The following is a 24,883-nucleotide window of genomic DNA, read 5'->3' on the forward strand; positions in this document are numbered from 1 at the left end:
CTGAATTTGGAGATCTTGACGTGAAGAGGGGAAAACGATGGATGCTTCCCCCTTTGCCTCCTCAAATGCTTGGTGAGATGTAACTGTCTCCAGGAAGCCTGTAAAATCCTCAGGAGAAGATGATGCAGAAAAAAACTTGTCTAAGGTAGGCTGGAGCTCGGTGCCTTCCTCCTCAGACAGGGATTCCTGGTCCCGTTGTGCCCTGGAAATGGTGCTATGGGCGTTCTTCCCTGCAGCCCCCTGTGGATTAACAGGCTGTTACCTGATGTGACTGGTTCCCCTATTTTTCTTGGGTGCTAGTCCTTGTGAAGCCACCCTGCCCACCACAGGCCCACGCCTGCTCAGATAATGGTGGTGTCACAATGTCCATTCCAATGGGAGGTTGGATTAACTTGGGTTTCTTTAGTGGATTATCCAATTTGCGTGTTGCTTTCCCCATTAGGAGCAAACCATGCTACGGGTCTTACAGGGGCTAAGGGATGTGATGATAGCCAGGCCAAATGCTGCTGAGCTGCGGGGGGGGGGAGGTTAGGCTGAATGCGCTTCCCCTGTAGCTGGAGCATCCCACTGAGCCCTTCCACTGGAAGAATATGGAGAAGAGGCTGCAAGCACTCAGCTTCCTGGGCCACACACCGCAATCTGCATCTCTGCTCGCACCAGGAATGGATGGGGGCCACCAGACGTTTCACAGTATGGGAGCACCGACATGTTTGGAATACACAGCTAGTGGAGGAGGGCTGGGTCCATCAAAGAATAAAAGGCTGGGTCTCGGAGGACAAATGGAGGGGGGTGATCATTTCGCAGTCAGCTTAGCACCGCCGCAAAGCCTCAGGGGGGAACTTAAACTACAACCCCCCTAACCCCCCTTTTTTAAGGCAAGACACAGGGAAAACAGTAGAGAAAGGTAGGAAAATATGGGAAAACAGTAGAATAACACCAAACAATACAGGCCTGAATGCAGAGAAGAGCGAGATCAACTGTTGTTGTTGGAAGGAAGGAGCTGCCCAGAGCAGGAAGTACTTGTGAAAATAAATCCATTAGCACTCTTCTGCCTTCAACTGCTAGGTGGAGCTACAACCCACCTGATATCAGCTTTTCCATGCACAGAAGAAACTCGTAGCACACAAAATCAGTCAGCATGACGACAAATTGCAGATTACAGGGAAAATCCAGTGCCAAATTTTAAACTACAAAACTCCTCACCTATCCCTAGTCTGCATTTAGTGGCAAGCTATTCAGAGCCAAGGAAGTCAGCGGTTATATAAATCCAGATGGGATCTTACTGGCTCCTCAGCACACCTGATCTATTCAGGTAAAGGCTACTGTACATCTTCTGCCCACCTCCCTGGTGGTGCTGTAGAGCAGCTAAGATAAGGTTGTCAGATACTTCAGCATGTAAGGTGCCTGTATGTACAAGTAGATTCCTGGGCCTCCTAATTTTCTTCTAAATCCTTTGGCATTTTAAATTGTATTGCATAGAGTGGAGATCCATATCCAGCATCTAAGACTATGTGTGCAAAATTTCTTACTGGTTCAGGGTTCTGCACGCAGCACCGATCATCATGGGTGCTACCAGCTTTTACAATGCTGATCACTTGTTTGATGCAATGGACAATTAGTTTTGACAATGCTAAGAACATTGACCATCTGCTTAGCCTGACACCCAGCAGGGTGTATGTATCTCATTAGTGAAAGTGAGGATTTCTAGATTGGGGTTACTGAAACACTACACAAGAAAGCAGATATATTTATTTCCTGTGAAGAAGTAACAGGAACACACATTTCAGGGTATCTTAAGAGGGAAAACTCTTACTGATTTATTTCAAATAATTAACTACAAGGTACAGATATTTTTTAAAAAAATAAAAGTATTTGAAATCATTAGAATTCTTCAGAAGGCTGAATTGGGTGTCCCCCCCCCACTTTGAAACAATAGCATAGAATCCCTATTATGCCAGAAAAGCGCACAATTAATAGAGTCGTTAATTATGTTCTAATATTTATACTGATTTTTATCTGTTTCTCATGCATTTTAATTTGTTATTTCTTAAAACAGTTACAACTGGCCACTAAAATTTAAGGATACTTTTTCAACAGTCCTCTGAGATATTTTAATATTTGTCTTCTGTAACAGAAGGAAGAATCTCACAAACCAAACATACTGTTATGGGTTTGGGGATTGAGATAGATGATTTCTATGAGTCCCCTTCCAGCCTTTGATTTGGAACCCTGCACCTGGAGGTGTATGGAATGCTTTAAAGGAAATAGGGGTGCCACAGTATCTGATTGTCCTGATGAGCAACCTATATTCTGGACAAGAGGCTACTGTAAGGACAGAATATGGAGAAACTGACTGGTTCCCAATCAGAAAGGGTGCGAGACAGGGATGTGTTTTATCACCCTATTTGTTTAATCTATATGCAGAACATATCATACAGAAAGCGGGATTGGCCCAAGATGAAGGAAGTGTAAAAATTGGATATCAATAATAAATACCAATAATTTAAGATATGCAGATGATACCATACTACTAGCAGAAGCCAGTAATGGTTTGAAATGAATGCTGTTGAAAGTTAAAGAGGAAAGCACAAAAGCAGGACTACAGCTGTATGTCAAGAAGACTAAAGTAATGACAACAGAAGATTTATGTAACTTTACAGTTGACAATGAGGACATTGAACTTGTCACAGATTATCAATAACTTGGCACAGTCATTAATCAAAATGGAGACAATAGTCAAGAAATTAGAAAGCTAGGACTGGGGAGGACAGCTATGAGAGAACTAGAAAAGGTCCTCAAATGCAAAGATGTATCACTGAACACTAAGGTCAGGATCATTCAAACCATGGTATTCTCAATCTCTATGTATGGATGTGAAACCTGGACAGTGAAAAAAGCAGATAAGGGAAAAATCAACTCCTTTGAAATGTGGTGTTGGAGGAGAGCTTTGCGCATACCATGGACTGCAAAAAAGACAAATAGTTGGGTGTTAGAACAAATTAAACCAGAACTATCATTAGAAGCTAAAATGATGAAACTGAGGTTATCATACTTTGGACACATCATGAGAAGACATGATTCACTAGAAAAGACAATAATGCTGGGAAAAACAGAAGGGAGTAGAAAAAGAGGAAGGCCAAACAAGAGATGGATTGATTCCATAAAGGAAGCCACAGACCTGAACTTACAAGATCTGAACAGGGTGGTTCACAACAGATGCTACTGGAGGTCACTGATTCATAGGGTTGCCATAACTCGTAATCGACTTGAAGGCACATAACAACAACAAACCTGGAGGTGAGAAACCTGCTCTGCTGATCAGACGAGTCTCTTTTGTTAGTCTAATAGAGAGGCCAGATGAGCTAATGGGTCTATCAAGTGCCCATTAACTGGGCCAGGGAGATCCTGTTGTTCCTGAAACTCTTCAGGACACCCCTCCCTGCTGAAGCCAAAAGAGAGGCTTGTGTTTTTAGTGAGCTGGAGAAAAGGCTAGGAACTGGAGACATGCAGAGAGGCTGGCTCCTTGCACTATGACTTTAGGATGCCTCCTACAAGCCTGATGGAAAAGCAAGATCTATTGGACTGCTGATGCTTTGAACCCCCTCCATCTTAAGCTCAGGTTGGAATGTGTGTAAATAAATAAACCATTTCATAAAGACACCACAGTCTCCGCTGACCTTCTTTCCAAGGAAACCAAACCCTGGGCAAGCGCAGGGATCCCTGGAGATCTCTCACTGCTTAGAGATTGGGGTGGCATACAACAATACAAATACTGAGTTGTTTAGTCCTAACAACTGAAATTTTTATCCTGATGGCTGAAAATAATGTTCTTGGTCACAGTAGAAGCGGATTATCTGCAAGGTAGGTTGACTGAAGCCAGGAGCTCTGCAGGAGTGACTCTAGAATGAAGTAATAGACAGATCGCAGCCCGTGGGGTGTCTTACCCACACCACCATCCACATCCATCTCACACAAGCTGTGGGAGCCAAAATGCATGCATAATGCCACATTCCCCTCTTGTTGGCTTGTTTCCCAAATGCTTGCTGTAACTACACACCAGAACAATTAGATCATCCTCCATTTGTGAGTGGGGTCTGTCTACAGAGGCATATAGCAGCAATTCTCTGTTCTATAGATCCTTGGGGGGGATTAATAGAAGGACCTGCTGGAATATCCCTTGGGTCCAGATCTAAGTTCTAGCTCCTTCTCAGCACACACTTTCTGGTTGAGGGGCATGGCAGGTTGTACTGACTACAGTTACGCTCTAGTTCAACCTCCTTGATGCAAAAAACTCAGATAACATTGATATCCACATTACCTGCACAATGGAGAAATCCTATGGTAACAGGCAGATATCCAGTATGGCAAGGTTGCCCCCACAACAGTGTGCTGCTGCAGCAGTCTATTTCCTCACCTAATCCTATGGACTGAAGCTACTTGGGACCTACTAACCTCTCCTTGAGTAAGTGCCTGCTACCATCCAGAAACAGAATTGTGTTCTTCCAGGGCAGACTAGCTTCTCAATCCCGTGCCATTTGGCACAAGGCCAGACACCAATCAGAGATGTTGCAGCATCTTCTCTAGTGGTGTTACAATAAATATTTGCTTTTTATAGCCATAGACCATTGCATACAATACAAATAAAAAAAGAAATAAAATGTCAAGAGACTCATTGCATAAGGTATGTGTGATCCAGGTCCACCACATGATGTCACTGCCTAGAAGTCAGACTCCTTGTTAATAAAGCTTATCTATGATAAGTTGGCTACAGACAGTCAAACATAGTTCACTAGGACTCTCACCGCATCTTCTGGCAGAGAATCTAAAGAACGTGAGCTGGGCTAGCTCCACGTATTGCTGGGCTCCCTGCCCTCAGCCCCCCCTACAGACCGTGTGGGACCGCTCCACCTACCTCTTCTCTCTTTCTGTGAATGCCCTATTCACTGGGCGCGCAGGTCACTGCCATCAACCAAAATGGTGGAAGAGGCTTCTCTAAGGGGCTGATACCTCCAGTGCCATCTTCATTGGGCATTCACAAAAAGGGAAGAGAGTTAGGTGGAGCGGGTGGGCACCGCAGGCCTGCACAGTCTGTAGGGGCAGGGGCTAGGAGCTCTGTTTCTGTGACCTGTGGCAGGGTCAGGAGTCGACCCTGCTGAGGATCACAGAAGGGGAGCGCTACCTCCACACCCTAAGGAGGGGCCCCTCTGGGCCGCAGGGGCCCTCAGCCAGGGCCTGACCTGGCCACCCTTCGGTGCCAGCCCTGAATGTGAGCCCTGGAATTGATGGTTCCCCCTGTGATCACTGTTCTGATGTAAATCCTGATCATTATTTCATTTCCAACATGGCCTTTGTAGTGCTGTGGGCTTTTGTACTGCTGGGCAGCAGGCAGTGTTTTGGGTAGGTGCATGCTTCTTAGTAGGTGCTGTCCAGGAGACATAAACCTTTGCTTTCAGGAACACCAGCAGCAACAGACTTTGGCCTGCATAACACCAAGCAGGTTATGTAGTTGTTCTTTGAATTTGACTCAGTGGGGCAATTTTGGAAGCACTGGGAGCCTCTGTTGTCCATGGTTCCCTCTGGTGCTAAATCTGACAATCACATTCATATGAACAATGCTGGCTGTAGGTACACTGCATCAAACTTGCAGTCCTTTTTTGTGAACATTCCTCTGTACCTTGGAGTCTGTAAATGTATCAGAGCAACTGGATGAAACCCCACGTTTTTAACTCATAAAAAGATATGAAAACACAAATGCATCTTATAGTATTAAACCATTGCACTAACATATAAAAACATTTAACCTAAGAGTCTTCTGCACAATCACTGCAAGAGTTCCTGGACTACAATTTAGGCTTTGTGCAACAATTTTCATGTTTTCAATATCTGTAGGAAAATGGGGAAATGTTTTTTCCTGCTAGAAGAATGAAGGATAGTCTTATCCTTTCTGCTGCAGTTCAGAAGATGGAAAGCACAGAGTCTCCAAAAACAAACAAAAAATACAATTAAAAGAAACTAAGGTCGCTTCCAGATTATCTATTTATTCAGTATTCATCCTGATTTGTTTACACAAAGTTTACAGGGAAGTGATATGATATCTATTGTTTATTGAGCATTCATTCTGATTTATTTGCAGGGAGGTTATAGGACATCACACCAATCAATCATCACACACTTGCCAGTGCATTTTCCCATAACTTTCCTTCCTGCAAAATGTTCATGGTACAGGTTTTTTTGGAAGTATTTTATTGCATAAGAGCACCAATCCACTTTAATTCTGCAACCTGAATTTGAATCTCACCTGCAAAATAGCAAGTCTGGAAATAGCTTAAATAACTGCTTCATCAAATGATGCAGGCATGAAGGGTCATCACTCATCTCTAGAACCATTATAAATATCTATTGGGTGATTGTGATATTTGCACAACTGAATTCCACAAAACAGCAATGAAAGGGCTAGCACATTTTCTGAGGCACAAATGCTGCTCTTGGAAAATGCAATATCCCTGCAATAGATGTGTAGTGCTTGATTGTGAATGCTGCATATAAGATGAAAAACCATTATGCATTTATTTCCAACAAACAAACAAACAAACCCAACTGTTAAAAAAAAGAAAAGCTCCAAGTCTACTGTATAATGTGAGTAATTAGTCTGGGACCAAGAAAGATTTCAGAAGAATTATAGTGAGAGAAAGTGGGTAATTTAGGATGGTTGTTGAAGACAGAATGATCAGGAAACTAGACTGAAGGGTTTTTTTTCTGTCCAAAGTAGTCAGGACTAGAGAGGTGTGTTGCAGCCAGAAGCAGAGCTCACTGGTTGGTGGGAGTGAGCATATATACTGGGGGAGAGTAGCATATTTGGGAAGTGTAGCTTATTAGATCTTATCAGTTAGCTAGCATATTTTTATCACAACAACAGGGCTATCATTTTTCTTGGTAGTAATTACTTCAACATCATGCAGCTCAAATAATCACTAACCTTTTCTAACACATTAGTGCAATACAAGTAGTGCACATGGAAAGGATCAAAACCAGGATGCTGTTCTTTGCTTCTCAATTTCACATTTAAAGATCTAATGCTTGCACTGTTTTTTCCAGAAGATTCTTCATAAGATAGCTGTTCATTCAAATATTCCTTTAAAAAAGAAACCAAGATGAATATAAATCACATTCATTTTCTATCTGTTTCTTTTTTCTACTCTTTTAGATGTGGCAGTAATTTTGTGTTATGCCACACATACCATGGAAGCCATTTTGTGTTGCGCCACACCCCTATGGCAACTATTTTGTTAATGGTTCTCAAAATTCCAAAAGTGCTCCCTGACTCCAAAAGGTTGGTAACCCCGAATAGTGTTTGAAAGTAAGGCTACTTATCCCATATGTTACATCACATATGTTTCACACAGTATTCAAGATATAGATTTAAATAATGCAGGTTCTTCTACTCTTAAAATATTACATATTTCAAAGAGATCCATTTCAAAATTCAAACTAAACATATAGTGGTTCAATTGATATGCTTTTGAGAGACCACAGTATTTTACTATTTTTCAGTATGCGCACTGAAGTAACATTCAAATAGAATTTTCTGTTGCTTTACACTTCCCTGGAAACAATAGCTAGGAAGAAATGTATATTATTTATGAGAAATAAGCATTATGAACCCAAAGTCATCTCTAAGCAAGTGCAAATAGTTTGCACCACTGAATCTTGGTGTGATAACATTTACAACTGAAGGATTGCTGAGGAGTATGTCTTCTTCTGCTGGAACAACAGAAAAAAGAAGAGTACAGCAGTGAGCATTACAGACCTTACACAAAAATAAAAGATTAAGGAATAGAAAATCCCAAAGGCTATTTTTCAAATTCCAATTAGAATCCACAAGAATATTCCCACATGATACTTGCAACTGAAATCATAGCATGGGAAGGTAATCCTGATGCTTGCCATGGTACTTTTTTGTGCAGTAAACAAATATACATCTGCGTATTTTGACAATTTTAGGGAACTGGTCACCAGTTCATTTCTGGGTCCAATTCAAGGTGCTCAAGCTAGTGTTTAAAGCCCTAACAATTTAGGCTCCAAATATCTGAAAGTTTAACTCTTTCCCTACAGACCCTCTTGGGTGCTAAGATCGGCAGAGGGGGCCTTCTTGTTAGTTCTACCATCATAGAAGTTTGAATGGTGGTAGCCCAGAAGAGAGCATTCCCTGTAGCAGCCTCTAAGCCAGCCTTTCCCAACCAGTGCCTCCAGATGTTGTTGGACCACAACTCCCATCAGCCTCAGCCAGCATTGCCAATGGTCAGGAAAGATGGGAATTGTGGTCCAACAACATCTGGAGGCACACTGGTTGGGGAAGGCAGCTCTAAGCTGTGGAATTCCTTCCCGACAGAGGTGTACCTGGCACCTTCATCATATAGCTTTTATCATATGCTGAAGATGCATCTCTTTACCCTGGCCTTTGACAACTGACATGTATGTTTTTAGGACTTGTTCCTTTTTCTTGACTATGATTTGTTTTAATGGATTTTAATATTGTATTTTTAAATTGTTGTAACCCACCCTGGAACCTTATGGTGAAGGAGAGGTAAAGAATCAAATAAATAAATAACAAACCTCAGCTCCACTTTCATGGCATGAGATTCCACTTTAATTACAATGATATAAGCAATTATATCTAAAGCAGTGGCATAGCATGGAACACCCAATAATGTTGGTGAAGATGAGAGGCACTATTGTAAATCAAATAGGTAGATGTAATTTTGCTAAGATGAAAAGAATTGTTACTGCCCGTGCCACTAACTCACAATTCCTCTGTCTATATGAAGAAAAGATGGCCAAGACCTCATAATTTGCAAGCTGTGAAGACCCCTACTCTGAAAAGAACTAATTTATCTACCACTGTGTGGGATGCAGAACCATCTGTTGATGAATGAACTGGTTGCAAGAAGTCATAATACCATATGAACATTAAGAAGAGATTGATGGATCAAGCCAATGACCCACCTAGTCTAGCATCCTGTTCTCACAGTGGCCAATCAGATGCCTACAGGAAGCAGGACCTGAACGCAAGAGCACTTTCATGTCAGCCTGTGCTTTTATTCTGCCTATATCCTCCAAACTAAAATTGGACATGGTAAGTTGATATGTAATTCACAATATGAGAATTATTTTGATTAATTCATGTTCCACGTTTAAACCTTTGCTGGCCATTAGGGTCCTAAAAGACTAGAACTGAAGCAAACAATCTAAAGCTGGCAAATTTCCATTGTTTAATTGTAAAATTATGGATATGAATCTGATGCTCCAGAAAGAGTTAATCTGTAACTGCAAGTATTGACAGGATTTGCTATATGTATGGTTTTCTTAGTGTTGGGTTAAGAAAATGAAGGTTGATATAAACATGATAGTAAACAAAGAAAACTGCATCAAAAGGCAAATAAGAGAAGCAGCTTTATCTGCCATCAGTCCTGCAGATACAATTTCTACATTGCTAACTTTTGTGCTATTACATTGGTAAAATAATCGTCACTGATTACAAGTTGGTAGTTTAAAATAGGGCTTTTACTGTAAAAATGTTTTAACGTATTCTGCATGTACAAATTTATGTTTTACTTTTCTTTTTGTAAAGAAATTTGGTTATTACTTTTAATTCTATTTACCACAAAATAAACAACACAGTTATAATAGTAATAATAATACACACTATTAATTTTCTAAAATGTTAACTACTAACATATCCCTGTCTCCTATCAAATATAACTCAGAAACAAATCAATGAAGCATGCCAGACTTCAAGTATATAAATAAAAGGCATATAATTTCCCCCAAAGTAACCTTTTCCAAATAAATGCAGAAAAGCCTACACTGAAGTCTAACACAGTGCAATATTGAGTTAGGTATTGACTTTATAAAGCATTATCACCTCCTTGACTAACCCTTAGCTGCCAGCAGACGCTGCCTCAGGCCACTACACACCTAATTGCTCGGTAAAAAAGGCCGTTTCCCTACCTCATTGAGCTGGATGATGTGATAAATTTGCCTCAGGTATTCACTGCCACCTGGTTTGTGGCAGATATCCAGGACCATCATGTTTATTTTCTGCTCAGTCAATTCAAGCTCAATAGCTTCCTCTTCTAAGCTTCTGCTATCTTCAGCTGCAGTAACAGTACTAGTGAAAAAAGGGAGCATAAGTATCATAAATAGTAAGTGCTGAATATTACCAAAACTCAAAATATTAATCCAGAACGGTAAAATAGTCATATACACAGATCTAAACCGCAATAGCTAAAACCACAAAAACATGTTTCTGTAAGGATCCTTGTGTAGTTAAACAGAAAAGAGTAAATATCTTTTCATTGCTGATAATTTCTTTTCTGCCCTCTTTTATTTATATGACTATTTCCCTATTGATGCTGTTCTGAAACACTGTCTTAATCCACAGAAAACTTAACGTTTTATTTTTAAAACAAGATAAAAAAAAAGTAAATGTACTGCCTTCAAGTCGATTCCGACTTATGGCGACCCTATGAATAGGGTTTTCATGAGGCTGAGAGGCAGTGACTGGCCCAAGGTCACCCAGTGAACTTCATGGCTATGTGGGGATTCAAACCCTGGTCTCCAAGGTCATACTCCAACACCTTAACCACTACACCACACTGGCTCTCTAAAACAAGATAAACATAATCATAACTGAACTGAAAGTTTTCAATTGTTTTTACCAAAAATAATCATAAACTGAAAGTTATCAGTTGTTTTTACCAAAAATCGTACTGATTTTTAAAAATTATATTCGTTCTTCGGCAACATCTCACTGCTCACTACAAATTTTAAATTCTAATTAAAATGCAACACAAGCAACCATTATACTAACTGCAAGTTAGAAAGCCTGTATCTTCCAAGCTTTCTGATGGGTTACTTATGGGTAATTTTACATCACTAGTTGCTTTGTGGTGATGGGGGGCAGAGAATCAGAATCTTGCACTCTCTTCATTTTTTACTTGCAAGGCTGAAGTTTATTCAAATATTTCCCTTTTAATATTAATATTTTATTGCAGTATGATCTGATTTTTTTACTATATTATTCAACTTTTTTGACAAACCACCTTCTTCGGTACGCTAGAAACTCCTGAAACTGACAGGATGCACATGCACGTTACAAACTTTATGGTAAACATCGTAGAGCCTACAGTGTAACATTCTGAATGAAAAGCAAGTTAATTGTTTACTGTTACAACTAAAATGTGCAATCCTATATATCTCTACTTAGAAGTAAGTCCCAGTGAGTTCAATGGGACTTACTCTCATGTAAACGTATGCAAGACTGAGCTGAAGACTGCAATTATATACACTTATCCAGGAGTAAATTCCCATGAACTCCATAGGACTTACTTTTGAATAGAGGTGTATAAGAGAGGTGGAACGTCACGTCCAGGGACCAAATGTAACCCTCCAGGCCTCTCTGCCTGGCCCTCCCTCCCTCTCTCAACCATGCCCCTCACCAAGTCACACTCCTCATTAGTCCTGCTCAGTACTCTCCTTGAGTGCTTTTGCTTAGCTGGAATGTGATAATGCATTTTGCTTATCTGGATAGAATATGGAGAGATATGTGTATGTAGAAATCTAAGATCTTCCCATGGCTAGGATGTAGTCTACTGTACAAAGGTAAGAGTCACATCCATTGTTCCACCCTTTTTGCCTCTGGTCCCACCTAGCACTGGCATGTGGCCCCAGGAGGTTGCCCATGAAGGAATGCAGCCATTAGGCTGAAGAAGTTTCCTCACGCCTGATGTAGCAGATTGCACTGTGTAGATTTTAGCAATAAACTGCAATTAATTATTTAAAGTGTGCCAATATTACGTTTGTTCCAGCAGAATTATTGATGTGGTCACTGAAATGCTACGCACCTCCTAAACATTAGAAATAGTATAGATTCAAAATGGAAGTTCAAAATTTGCTAGACAGGAAACAATGTGAAAATACTAAAAGCTGCAATCTGTTTTTGGCTGAATAATAATACCAGTAAATGCTGTTATTTATTTTATCTGAACTATTCCAGAAAAGCATATTTACAATCTTAGCAAATTGTAAAGCTAGCTTATTCTTTTGAAGGTGTATAGTGGTACAACTGAATTTTATGTCAAACTGTTTAGAGGATGACATTGAAAAAGTTGAGGCCCTCTGACAAAGGAGTGTATCAGTGTCAGCACCCAAATTGTATCCTTTCCTGTCCATCACTGTGCAGGTGAAGCAGATGATTGGATTCAGTGAGTGCTATGATTAATGAGTTCCTCTCTGGATTTGGGACTGCCTATCAATCATGTCATTAGGGAGAATGTGCCCTGAAAGAGGCAGACCTCAGCCAAGGAATAACTGCATTTATCTTAATCTTTATATGCACCCAGTCAGGCAACTCAGGGTCACCATGATGAAAAATAATAATCTTCAACTCAACAAATTACTTTGCAAAGACAGACATTTCTTTACTTTTGGGGCTGTGTGTTCTCCAGAACCTTAGTTGACTGTTTATAGCTTGGGTGTTAACAACAAACTGAAGGTTATTTTAATGAATAGTAGCGCTGTTAGGCAATATACAAGACAGGCAATGACTACAGCTGCCACTTTTCTCATTGGCTTTTCTTTTCACTGTTTGCATAAAGACAAAATTATATCTGTGTTCATCAGCTGCAATATTTTATTCAGCTAAGATAATGTACATGATATGAACTGAAACAATGTTCAACAGGAATACCATTTCCTTACTCTATTAAATTATTCAGCCTGCATCCAAGTTGTTCGGTCTTCAAAAGTAAACACTGTCTGGTATAATAAATGTAACAGGTAGAATTTATATATATATACATATATGCACATATATATATACTCTCTCTCTCTCTCTCTCTCTCTCACTCACTCACTCACTCATGGTTATTCATTTTAATCAGTGACTAGTTCTACAGAAAGTAAACTACCACTGGTTCAAGATTTGTGCAGGAAAAGAATCAAAGTTTGCCACTTTATTTTAGAAACATTATGGACATTATGATGATGTACTGCCTTCAAGTCGATTCTGACTTATAGCGACCCTATGAATAGGGTTTTCATGGTAAATGATATTCAGAGGTGGTTTACTATTGCCTTCCTCTGAGGCTGAGAGGCAGTGACTGGCCCAAGGTCACCCAGTGAGCTTCATGGCTGTGTGGGGATTCAAACCCTGGTCTCCCAGGTCGCAGTCCAACACCTTAACCACTACACCACACTGGCTCTCCATTATGGACATACATTTAGTAAATAAAATCATCACTTATGGATACCTTCCTTAGACAAGTTGGGCTCTACAACAAAATGTCACAGTATGAGTACTTCTGTTCAGGTTTCCAGCCACTCCACTCACTGATTTCTCCATTAATGCCTGTAAATGAATTAGACTTTGCTGTCCTGGATTGCTAACATATAAGGGTATAATATAAGCATGCATGTTTGTACTTGTCTGTTTGTTTAGGAAGTTATAAGGTTAAACCAGCTCAAATTACCTGGTCTGACTGATCATATGACCTGGCCTGGGGACACAACTATCAAGGCAGTGTGTATCTGCCATTGCCTATATGTGGAAAGTCACATCCCAGTCTGGACCATTCATGACATCCTGTTGCCTACTGGAGTGGGACATATGATTGACAGAGAGAATATTTATTAAGGATTCCATTATTCTGGAACTAGGTAGAACAAGATGGATTCTCATTGTGATAAGATGCATGGGAGACAGACAGAAGGTTGCTAAGCCTGCAAGGAAAGCCTCAAGGAACAAAGGGCTACTCATGTGCATGTAAGCCTACTGAAGGCATGGTGAGTCTAGGGACTGTTTAGATTAAGGCAATGGGATTGCATTTAACCACTTTTAATGTATTTTTGCTCCAATGTGGAACATACTGACTTTTCTCTAATTTGTTCTGTATTGGATATTCTGGGTTTCCTGTAATTTGTTCTGTGTCACATGCAGTGGCATTTTTAAGCATTGCATTTCTTTCTCTATAATTTTTGCTTGGCTTAAACTCCACATTTTTTCTTGGTAAATTCTTCATTTGTTCATAAAACTCTTTATCGCCACCATCCACACCTGAGGCCATTATACCACGCCAACACAAGAGGCTTCAGAGAGACCCAAGGAAGGGCAATATTATTATCATTAGGCTGATTAATAAGGGGCAGCTTATAATCACATCACCCTCATTTGGTGGCAATAAGCTCTTAATGGTGAGTGGGAGGATACAAAGAGAGAGGTACACTCTCTTGTGGTTGGACTTCCCTTCCCCAGGCGACTAGGAACCCAGTGGCTGGGTGTGGCCATCACAATGCCCATGTGCTCCTCTTAGTTCTATCACTAGGGACATTTAAAAATAATTTCTCAGTGTGAACTAGGAAGTGTCAATGGATTGGTTCAGACAATAGCTTTGTTCACGTTACACTAAGCTGTGGTTTGTTAGCAAACCAAGAGTTAATCAAAGCTTGATTTGCTTTCAGCTGCTCTTGCCTCATGGCTTTATAGCTTGGTGAATATCTGGGGTGGGGTGGGATGGCCAAACAAACCATGGTTAAGGAAAGGTGCCCGGTTTGTACATAACACCAAGCCATCGTTAAAACAAACCAAGGTTTCAACAACAAATCATCAGATCAGGTTGGTTGGCAGTAAACAAGTTATAAGTAAGTCACTGGGCAGTATTCGGACAATCAAACCATGGTTTAATAAACTTTAATTTAATAAACAATGGTCATTGTCTTGATAGCTACCCTTGATAGGTCATGTCCCAGTTATTTGACTATTATTTATTTCACTTATGAATTGCTTCGTATGAAGGATCTTCAAGTGATTTCACAATACAATAAAACATATATAAAGCAACTTCAAATACAGTACAGATACCAACTGGAATAAAAATCTTCACTTAGAAGTGTGTTGATAGAGGAAAGTCTTCAACAGAAACTGAAAAGACAATACAGTGCACATCTGGTTTGAAATGGGAGGGAGTTCCAAAAGGTAGCTGCCACAACACTAAACTTGATTCCGACATTATGTGGAACACATCTTCTGATAACATGGTATTCTGAGAATTATAGAATCACAGAACAGTAGAGTTTGAAGGAGCCTATAAGGCCATCAAGTCCAACCCCCAGCTCAATGCAGGAATCCAAATCAAAGCATTCCCAACAGATGGCTGCCCAGCTGCCTCTTGAATGCCTCCAGTGTTGGACAGCCCACTACCTCTCTAGGTAATTGGTTCCATTGTCGTATGGCTTTAACAGTTAGGAAGTTTTTCCTGATGTTCAGTCGAAATCTGGCTTCCTGCAACTTGAGCCCATTATTCCGTGTCCTGCACTCTGGGACGATCAAAAAGAGATCCCAGCCCTCCTCTGTGTGGCAACCTTTCATGTACTTAAAGAGTGCTATCATATCTCCCCTCAGTCTTCTCTTCTCCAGGCTAAACATGCCCACTTCTTTCAGTCTCTCCTCATAGGGCTTGGTTTCCAGTCCCTTGATCATCCTTGTTGCCCTCCTCTGAATCTGTTCCACTTTGTCTGCATCCTTCTTGAAGTGCGGAGACCAGAAATGGACGCAGTACTCAAGATGAGGCCTAACCAGTGAAGAATAGAGGGGAACTAATACTTCATGCAATTTGGGAACTATGCTTCTGTTAATGCAGCCTAATATAGCATTTGCCTTTTTTTGCAGCCACACCACACTGTTGGCTCATATTCAGCTTGTAATCAATGACAATTCCAAGATCCTTCTCACATATCGTATTACTGAGCCAAGTATCCCCCATCTGATAACTGCATTTGGTTTCTTTTTCCTAGGTTTAGAACTTTGCATTTATCCCTGTTGAAATTCATTCTGTTGTTTTCAGTGGAATGTTCCAGCCTATTAAGCTCCCTTTGAATTTTGTTTCTGTCTTCCATGGTATTAGCTGTGCCCCCAATTTTGTATCATCTGCAAATTTGATAAGCATGTTCTGTACCTCCTCATCCAAGTCATTAATAAAAATGTTGAAGAGCACTGGGCCCAGAACCGAGCCCTGGGCCCAGAACCGAGCCCTGTGGTATCCCACTTGTTACTTCTGCCCAGTTTGAGAAGGAACCATTGATAAGCACTCTTTGAGTACGATTCTGGAGCCAACTGTGGATCCACCTGATAGTTGTTCCATCCAGCCCACATTTAGCTAGCTTGCTAATCAGAATATCATGGGGCACTTTGTCAAAAGCTTTGCTGAAGTCGAGATATATTATGCCCACAGCATTCCCACAGTCTGCAAGGGAGGTTACCGATCAAAAAACAAGATATGTTTAGTCTGGAAGGATTTGTTCTTCATAAATCCATGCTGGCTTCTAGTAATCACTGCATTGTTTTCAAGGTGCTTACAGACTGACTGCTTTATAATCTGATCCAGAGTTTTTCCACGGATTGATGTTAGGCTGACTGGTCTGTAGTTCCCTGGTTCCTCCTTTTTGCCCTTTTTGAAGATAGGGACAACATTAGCTCTCCTCCACTTCACCAGTCCTCCACGATTTTGCAAAGATAATAGACAGCGGTTCTGAGAGTTCTTCAGCCAGTTCCTTCAATACTCTAGGATGCAGTTTATCAGGCCATGCCGATTTGAACTCGTTCAAAGTGATTAGGTATTCCTTGACTGTTTGTCTATCAATCTCAAGTTCAAATCCTGTCCCATCTACTTCATGTTTCCTGGGAGGGTCATAGACCCTTTTTAAGGAGAAGACTGAGCCAAAGTAGGAATTGAGCACTTCTGCCTTTTCTTTGTCATCTGTTATCATTTTGCCATCCTCATTGAGTAGCTGCACCACCATTTCTTTTCTCTGTCTTTTACTATGGACGTACCTGAAGAAAGCTTTTGTTGCTTTTAGCATCTCTTACTAACCTCAGCTCATTCTCAGCTTTAGCCTTCCTGACGCCATCCCTGCAATTCCGTGATACTTGTCTATACTTTTCCTTTGTGGCCGGGCCTTCTTTCCACTTCCTGTATGTTTCCTGTATATTTTGTTTTCAGGTCATCTCTAAGCTTTTTGTGAAGCCACATTGGCTTCTTCTGCTGTTTCCCCCCCCTTTTTCTTGTTGGAACTGCTTGCCATTGCGCTTTTAGAATTTCCTTTTTTAGAAACTCCCACCCATCTTGGACTCCTTTTCTCATTAGAGTCACTTGCCATGGGACCATACTTACAATTGTTCTGAGTTTATTAAAATCAGCTTTCCTGAAGTCCAGGGTGCATGTATGGCTACTCTCAGCTTTTGCTTCTGTTAAAATCAAGAATTCAAGTCTGTTGTGATCACTTTCTCCCAGAATTTCCGTAACTGCCACTTGATCCACCAAATCATTTCTATTGGTTAGAATCAAATCCAGGATAGCTGATCCTCTGGTTGCTTCCTCCACTTTCTGTAGGAGAGAGTTGTCTCCAACACGTCAGAAATTTCTTGGAGGGACTGTGTTTGGCAGAATTTGTCTCCCAACAGATATCGGGATAATTCAAGTCCCCCATTACTATTACATCATTCCTCCTCGAAACATGCCTCCTTGAAGAGACAATTTAAATTTGATTGTGATACATTGTAACTGTATTCTTTTACAATTTACTTTAGATCCTTAATATTTATTTTCCAGTCTCAATTGACTACACAAGGTATACATCTGTATAGAAAAGGTGTAGGTGAGTGAGTGTTCTGTGTATAAGGGGGACTTATCTATACCTTTTATACTTTTTATATGTATAACGTTGAACTATAGTTGGCCACACTTGTTCTTTACATTGTCTGTAGGTCGCACTTATTGTTTACATGATCCTGGAATGCCAAAGGGGCACAAGAGCCTTAGCTGATAAAAACTTACAGTTCCCACTGAGGAAGACCTGAATAGGTTAAAACGCATTTGGGATTTGTTCGGCACAAAGACATTTTATTGTTTTAAATTATTGTTTTATGGAAGGTTTTATGAATGCTAGCTTATATTAAACTTATATGTATTTGAAAGACTTAGCACAAAGAATTGCACTGACATATAAGGAAGTTTTTCATTATGTCTTGTGACTGATTTTCAAGCATAATAAAACTGGATGTAATGTTTATATAGATAAATCATCTAGCCCAACTGGATTCTTCCAGGCTTGTTTAGGTTGGTTTTTTCCCCCTTTTTAATTTAAGTTCACATCGTTGTAAGCACTTTGTTGACTTCAACAAGAAGCATTAGTTGAAACTGATCTCATGATGTTGCAGTAGTCATTATGTTGGACTGCAGTGGATCAAGATTAGTGCATAAAGATTGCAGTGTGCATCAAGATTTCTAAAGATGTGAGCAGGTATTTGCTCAAAGTGCCTTACAAATACATTGCAGTAGGCTTCCCTGGAGTAGATGTTAACAGACCTGGAACTATACAAAAAAGCTCCATTGGAACGCTACTTGAGGATGCAATGGAGGCAGAGAAATGGGCCTTCTTAATCACCCTCGCTGCCACATAGTAGACACAATTATGTGCTCTCACTTGTGTTTGGTCTGCTTCACAGAATGTCTTTCACCACCAGCACTTTAGCCTGTTTCATTGCCCTTAGGTCTCTGGCACACTTACATGCTAAATAAACTCCAAAGAGGAAACTCAGGGGTGACTGTGCAACAGCCTTGTGTGTCTCACTATTCCACAGCACAAGAAGAGTTTCAACAGGATTGCCTGCTCTGTCCACTGGAAAACTCCCCAGAAAATTAAGGAATTCACTGGGTCCTATTAGTCTCTCAAGGCAGACCTTCCAAATTGATCCACAATCACTGTGGGGGTGGAGGGGTGGAGCCAAATGTCCAACAGGAAATGGTTCAATCATGTCAACTGGGTGATATCCATTCCACTATTTCCAGACCCCCTTCCTCCATCTGGAGCAAAGACCAAGTCAAGGGTATGCTCTTCTCTAACTGTCAGACCAATAACAACTTAAGACACCCTTATGGTCAGCATGAAGGCCATTAAATCCTGAGCCAGAACTCTGGATGCCTCCAGCACCACACCCAGACTGCCTCTGCCAACTGAGTCAGAGAAGTTGCTGGACAACAGAGTGGAGGTACACCAGCAGCAACCCTGGTTTATTGTCTTCTTGGCCAGACACCAGGTGCAAGTCCTTGCAGCTAGCTCCAAAGTAGAGGGGTTTCCTGGCAGTGGAGATATACATCATACGGACACAGCAACCTGAAGCTTGTGCTGATGCTGCACCAGGTACTGGGTAGGCACACCTTTGTCACATCAACTCCCGCAGCTCATCTACCCAGATCTTAGTAATACATGCCAGATCAGCATCCTCATCCATGATCAAATCATGGATGAATGAGGCCTCATTGTGTACCAATCTGGCTTTAAACAGCAGCATACACAGACTGGTGGACACAGCAGACAAGTAACCTGGAACCTGGTCATGAGAGGGGTAGGAGCAAGGAACAAGGCATAAATAGCCTCATTGTCACCTTTCATGCTAACTTATGGCCTTGTCTCCATCTACCCATGATCACTGAAACTGAGGAGACATCACCCATGTTCCTCTCTCCCCAAACAGCTCGTCCTAGGCATACGATATAAACACCGGCCCACTGACAACAATCTATTACAGTCAAGTATCCAGAAGGTATCCCAGATCAGTTTTACTAAAACCACACAAGAAAGACCCATCCAGTCTCTGCCATGCAAAAGGACATGCATTCCCACCCTGTTTCACACCTTCAGACGGCCAGCCCTCTGCCAAGTACAGGTTCTCATCCTGACAGCATTAGGCAAGCTTCTCATGTCATACAATTTATTGCATAGTCTCTCACCCTGTGCAGGAAACACACACACCCCATGCCCTCTCTACCGTCCAGTCTCTTCCTGGTTGTAATTAAACTAAAAGGGGGGTAGAGGACTCCCAAAGGTGTTCCCCAAGATACAGTACCTTTTGGTGCCATCCCTTTGGTGCCAACCCCACTGAGGCAAGTCTGGTACCAGAAAGTGCCAGGCTTTTATGCCACCTAACCCAGCTAGGGCACTGATGCAAAAAACTGCAAGGGCAGGTGCTTCTTCCTCTCTGGTCTCAGTCAGGGAAAAAGGCAGGATCCAGTCCTTCCAGCACTTATAGGGGACTTCAGCTGCCTAAGAAACAGCAGCCCAGGGAGTCTACAAAAGCACACAGATGGTCAAATACTCACTCCCTGGACAGATATTCTGCAGTCTCACCATGCTGTAGCTGTTCCCCTTATTAGAAAACCGTCAATGACACAATTTTTTTTAAAAAAACTTTTCCATATCTATGTTTCTCTTCTCTCCTGTTTCAGCCACTTCATTCTATTATCTCCTCCCACCTGATATCACTTTTTCCCTCCTTCCTAGCCTTTCAATATTCCATGTCATTGAGTTATTAACAGGCTGTTGAGGGTGGGGTTGGCCCTGTAGGGTTTTGTTTTCTAAAGATTTTTTGAGCATCTGCAAACTTCAAGTGTAGTCAAGTCTACATCACTATCTCTCTCTTGTGCACATGTATTGAGTTTTTTTTGCTGAATAAGCATGGTTAAGACATGAATAAGTATTATTATATATGATAGCCTTAATACACATTTTTATTTTCCAGCTTAATTTTACCGCATTTAGATGAAATATGTTTAATTCAGATCTACATTAGACATCAGCATCCAAATTGGGTTTGTATATACCTGTGCATTCTCTCCAGTCTCTGGACTGTGGCAGAACCTTCCACATCTATTATTATTTGACTTATATCCTGCCCTTCCTCCCATCAGGAGCCCAGTCTCTCTCCTTGTCTTGGTAATGACCACTGACTTAGATGGTTTTAAAAGTAAATTAGACAAATTCATGAAGTATAAGGCTATCAGTGTTGACTAGTTATGACAGCTGTATACCTCCTCCAGGATCATGCCTCTGCATACCAGTTGATGGGGAACAACAGCAGGGGAAGGCAACTATACTCATGTTCTGCTTGTGAGCTTCCCATAAGCACTGGTTGACAACTGTGGAAAAATGGTGTTGGGCCAGATAGGTCTTTGGTCTGATGCAGCAGGTCTCTTCTCGGTTCTTACTGAGAAAGAGTTACCAGCTCATGCTTTTTGGAGGAGGAGCCATAATTTCCACTACCAAGGTTTGAACCAGAGCTTAATCTCTCTGTTGCACAACATTACTCTTTCACCTGTCTCTGTCTCCATCTCCTTCTTTCCCCCCACCCATCACAATCCTCTCCTTGGTCTTTGAGGTGTTCATGACAAGTCTTCTCCACCACAAGTGTATAATACATGGTTGTGCTTGAATGCTAATGAAATCACTGGGACTTTTTTTGCATTGAATTCAATAACACTTCAGCACAAGTAACTTCAGCTAGATCGGAGCCTGTAACTACAATAATATAGCTCACATTCCTACAATGAACATAGCAGGCTTCCACTTCCAAGTTACTGAAGTCCATATATAAGCGGAAGAAGACTGAGCACAGCTCCTCTCAGGAACAAGGCCTTACAAAAAAAGAAAAAGAAAAGGTGATATTTCTCATGGCTTCTTGGTAAAATAATTCAAAATATCTGTCAGGCTAAATACTCAAAATATTAATAAAGCGTGCAAACAATTAAAGAATGCATAGGTGTATAACCTTTAATTGGAACATCAGGTGCTGCACCATGGAAAATGTTAGCATCCTTTATTAAAACTTTGAGTATGGACCCTGAAAGATATTTATATATAAAAGTTCAGTATATGTGATCTGTCTGATATCATGATATGTTCCTGTTATAAAAATAAATAGCCTGAAAAAGTACTATTGGGGCGTTTAGGATCTTTACACATTACTAATATCATTTCTGTTGCTTAACAGGCCTTCCAATTTCAGCAGTATACAAACTGAATTATGCTACTGTCCTAGAGAATAACATTTTTCCAGTGTGACTATCATAGATGGCATCCAGTCTTACAGCACAATCCTATGCAATTCTATTCACTGGACTCAATGGTATCGGTCTGCAGCCTTAACATCTTAATTGTTGGATTAGAGCATGTAAATTAGTATTAAATGCACATAAAAAGATCATAAAGGTCAATACCAATGAGCATTTGTGTGATGCTGCTGTGATTTCCACCAACCAAATAAACCTAGCAGCAAAAGAGCACAAATCAGTGTGCTGAATTAATGCATTTTCATTTCCATGGATGATTCAGTATTGTAGTACTATTTTGCTCTGTGCAGATTGTATGAGGTTGCCCTTATAAAGCATGGATGAAACAGGCAGAGAATTCTACTGTTACTAGTGAAGTTAATTTATTCAACAAGCTATATAAAAATATCTAGCAATAATGCAATAATTCTGTCACATACTACCAATTAAAAATACACATAATTCAGAGAACTATAAAATGTGTAAATGCATTCAATTTTTTTTAAAAAAAACTTATAGAAGTTGGGAAACCAAGATGAAATCTGGAAATGTTGATATTTCCTCACACAAAAAAAGCAGCTGGGTACTTTTCTTGTGCTACTCTGAAATGACCCAGTTTCCCTCTGGATATGGAGTTACATAAAAAAAGTAAATATGTGTGTTTGTTTCTAAACACAAAAGACCATAAAAAGCTTTTTGTATTGGGCTATATCCTCCATAATTTAATCTCCATAGCAAAATCTATTGCCAGAATATATGTAATGACAGTTCACCTTTCTATAAGAAAAACACAATTTCCCTTGTTTTCTATTTATCCTAATAACCAGAGCCCTGAGGGAACTCAGTACCTGCTATAGTAAACATTTTTACGGTAAAACATTTTATTGTGAAACATGTTGTATATACAAATGACAGTAAAAAGAAAAAGGAATGAAAGAAAGAAAAGAATGAAATAACAGGTCTTCTTACCAGTCTATGCTCAGCTTTCTTGCCTTTAGTAACTGGTTTTCAATCCAGTTTGGCCTTTGTTGTTCAATGTTCTGTATAATTTTGTGTGTCACTTGTTTAGGGTTATTTTCCTTTTTTCCTATAATATTTTCCAAACATACACAAACCAAACTGAGTTTCTCTTTGCTCCATCTGTCAAGAGTTGAACCCGTTAAAAGTTCTGTGGTGTTTCCATCCTCAAATATCCGACTCATAATTTCAATCAAGATCCAGACAAGAAGCCCAGATTTTTTTGATTCAATTAAGTTTTTTGGCATTTTTCTCTCAGAGAGAAGAAAGAAATACTTAATTGGGGGAGGCAAACATGCAATCACTGTAGGTAACTTGTTGATTACAATAGATACCGCCTGAGCAGCAAGCCTCGTGAAGCCTTTAAAAAAAATGAAAGAAAGTATGATTAACATTAAACATTCTTGCTGTACAATGCAGTTATGAGCACTGAATCCTGGTGTCTAATTTTAGGTGTGTCTTAGATGCATAGCCCTGGTGGTTCACATTTGTCAGGGCTGGTACCATTCTTGCATGGTGGAAGAATGAACTTGACTCTATTGCCTCAAACATGCAGATAACATCTTGTGTAAACTGGGCACTCCACATGAACAATTGGCAATAGAGAGTCAGTTAGCACACATTCCCAACCGTTTTTGATGTGGAAGAATCCCATGACCTGGCTATTTATATGATCAGATGTTTGCATTTAGCATCTAGTTTACACTTTATATTTTCTGGGTAATGGACAAGATTGTTCTATCATCATGTGCCTCAGCATATTCATCTTGCTGAAGCAGGCAGAATACTGGACTTAGACTGAGGATTCAAAGTACTGCTCTGCCAAGAATTTCACTTATTGCCCAAACAAATCTTTTCCAACCTAACCTATCTCACAAAGTTTTTGTGAAGATAAACGGGATGCCTCTCTGAGATTTTTGTAAGAAATATTTTGTAAGCCTATAAAGAGTTAATCTATGCACTCTAAGGGGCTTGCTTACATTCAGTGAGTAACTGACTTCATGAGAGAATTTAAAGGAGAAGAGGCAATCACCATGTTGTAAACTGCCCATATCACAAAACAATATACCTGTCTCTTTATACAACTCTGCCACTTTGGTGGTTCAACCAAAAATAGACTTTTGGTCTTACCATGAAAATTGTCTTCTCTGTGCATGTCAAAAGATGATCTCAGTTGGGTTGCTAGCTCCACCTAGCAGTTGAAGGCAGAAAGAGCGCTGCTGTATTTTGCAATGTAGCTCATTGCCACAGTTCTTGATGACAAACCACAAACAATGAGAGAACATGGTAGCAATCACACAAATAGTAAGAAACACAAACAGCACTCATGCACTCTCTGCTAGAGGCCTATCCTGGGGTAATGATGGCAGCCCAGCCCTCCTAGGGAGTGGCCCTGAGATCATCTTTTGACATGCACAGAGAAGACCATTTTCACGGTAAAACGTCTCTTTTCCTATGCATTGAAAAGATGATCTCAGGTGGCACATACCAAAGCTGACCCATGTAGGGTGGGATATCGCCGGGCTGAAAAAACATTATTGGTCAAGAGGACGTGCTGTCGCAGTCTTCTCCCAAAGGCCACATTGGTGGACACATACATGTTTATTTTGTAATGCTTAATACACGTATTAGGAGTAGCCCATGTAGCTGCTCTGCAAATCTCTAGAAGAGAAGCATTGCAGGAGAATGCTGCTGATGTGGCTGCCGCCCTGGTGGATTGGGCCACTATCCTAGCTGGGCGGACCAGCCTAAGGGAAGCGTATGCCAAGGTGATACATGCTTTAATCCACCTAGCTAGAGTAGATGTGGAAACCTTATTCCCTAATGATGCTGGGTGAAAGGACACAAAGAAGCTATCTGTTTTGTGTATGGATTTTGTTTTAGAGATATATACTTTTCGGGCTCTTCTCACATCCAGTGAGTGCCAT

The 24,883-nt window shown here is 40.6% G+C and overlaps 1 protein-coding gene across 1 annotated transcript in view; it reads right to left on the reverse strand.

Moving 5' to 3' along the window:
• KIAA0825 (KIAA0825 ortholog) overlaps window positions 1–24,883 on the reverse strand; it is a 413,025-nt gene that overhangs the window by 184,641 nt on the left and 203,501 nt on the right. Inside the window, exons 16-18 of the mRNA XM_061622304.1 lie at window positions 22,908–23,316; window positions 10,009–10,168; window positions 6,977–7,132 (exon numbers count right to left, since the gene is read on the reverse strand). Of these exons, the coding sequence (XP_061478288.1) occupies window positions 6,977–7,132; window positions 10,009–10,168; window positions 22,908–23,316 (725 nt within the window). The remainder of the gene's footprint in view (window positions 1–6,976; window positions 7,133–10,008; window positions 10,169–22,907; window positions 23,317–24,883) is intronic.

The sequence above is a fragment of the Rhineura floridana genome, chromosome 1 (genome assembly GCF_030035675.1).
Source record: "Rhineura floridana isolate rRhiFlo1 chromosome 1, rRhiFlo1.hap2, whole genome shotgun sequence".
NCBI classification, from domain to species: Eukaryota; Metazoa; Chordata; class Lepidosauria; order Squamata; family Rhineuridae; genus Rhineura; species Rhineura floridana.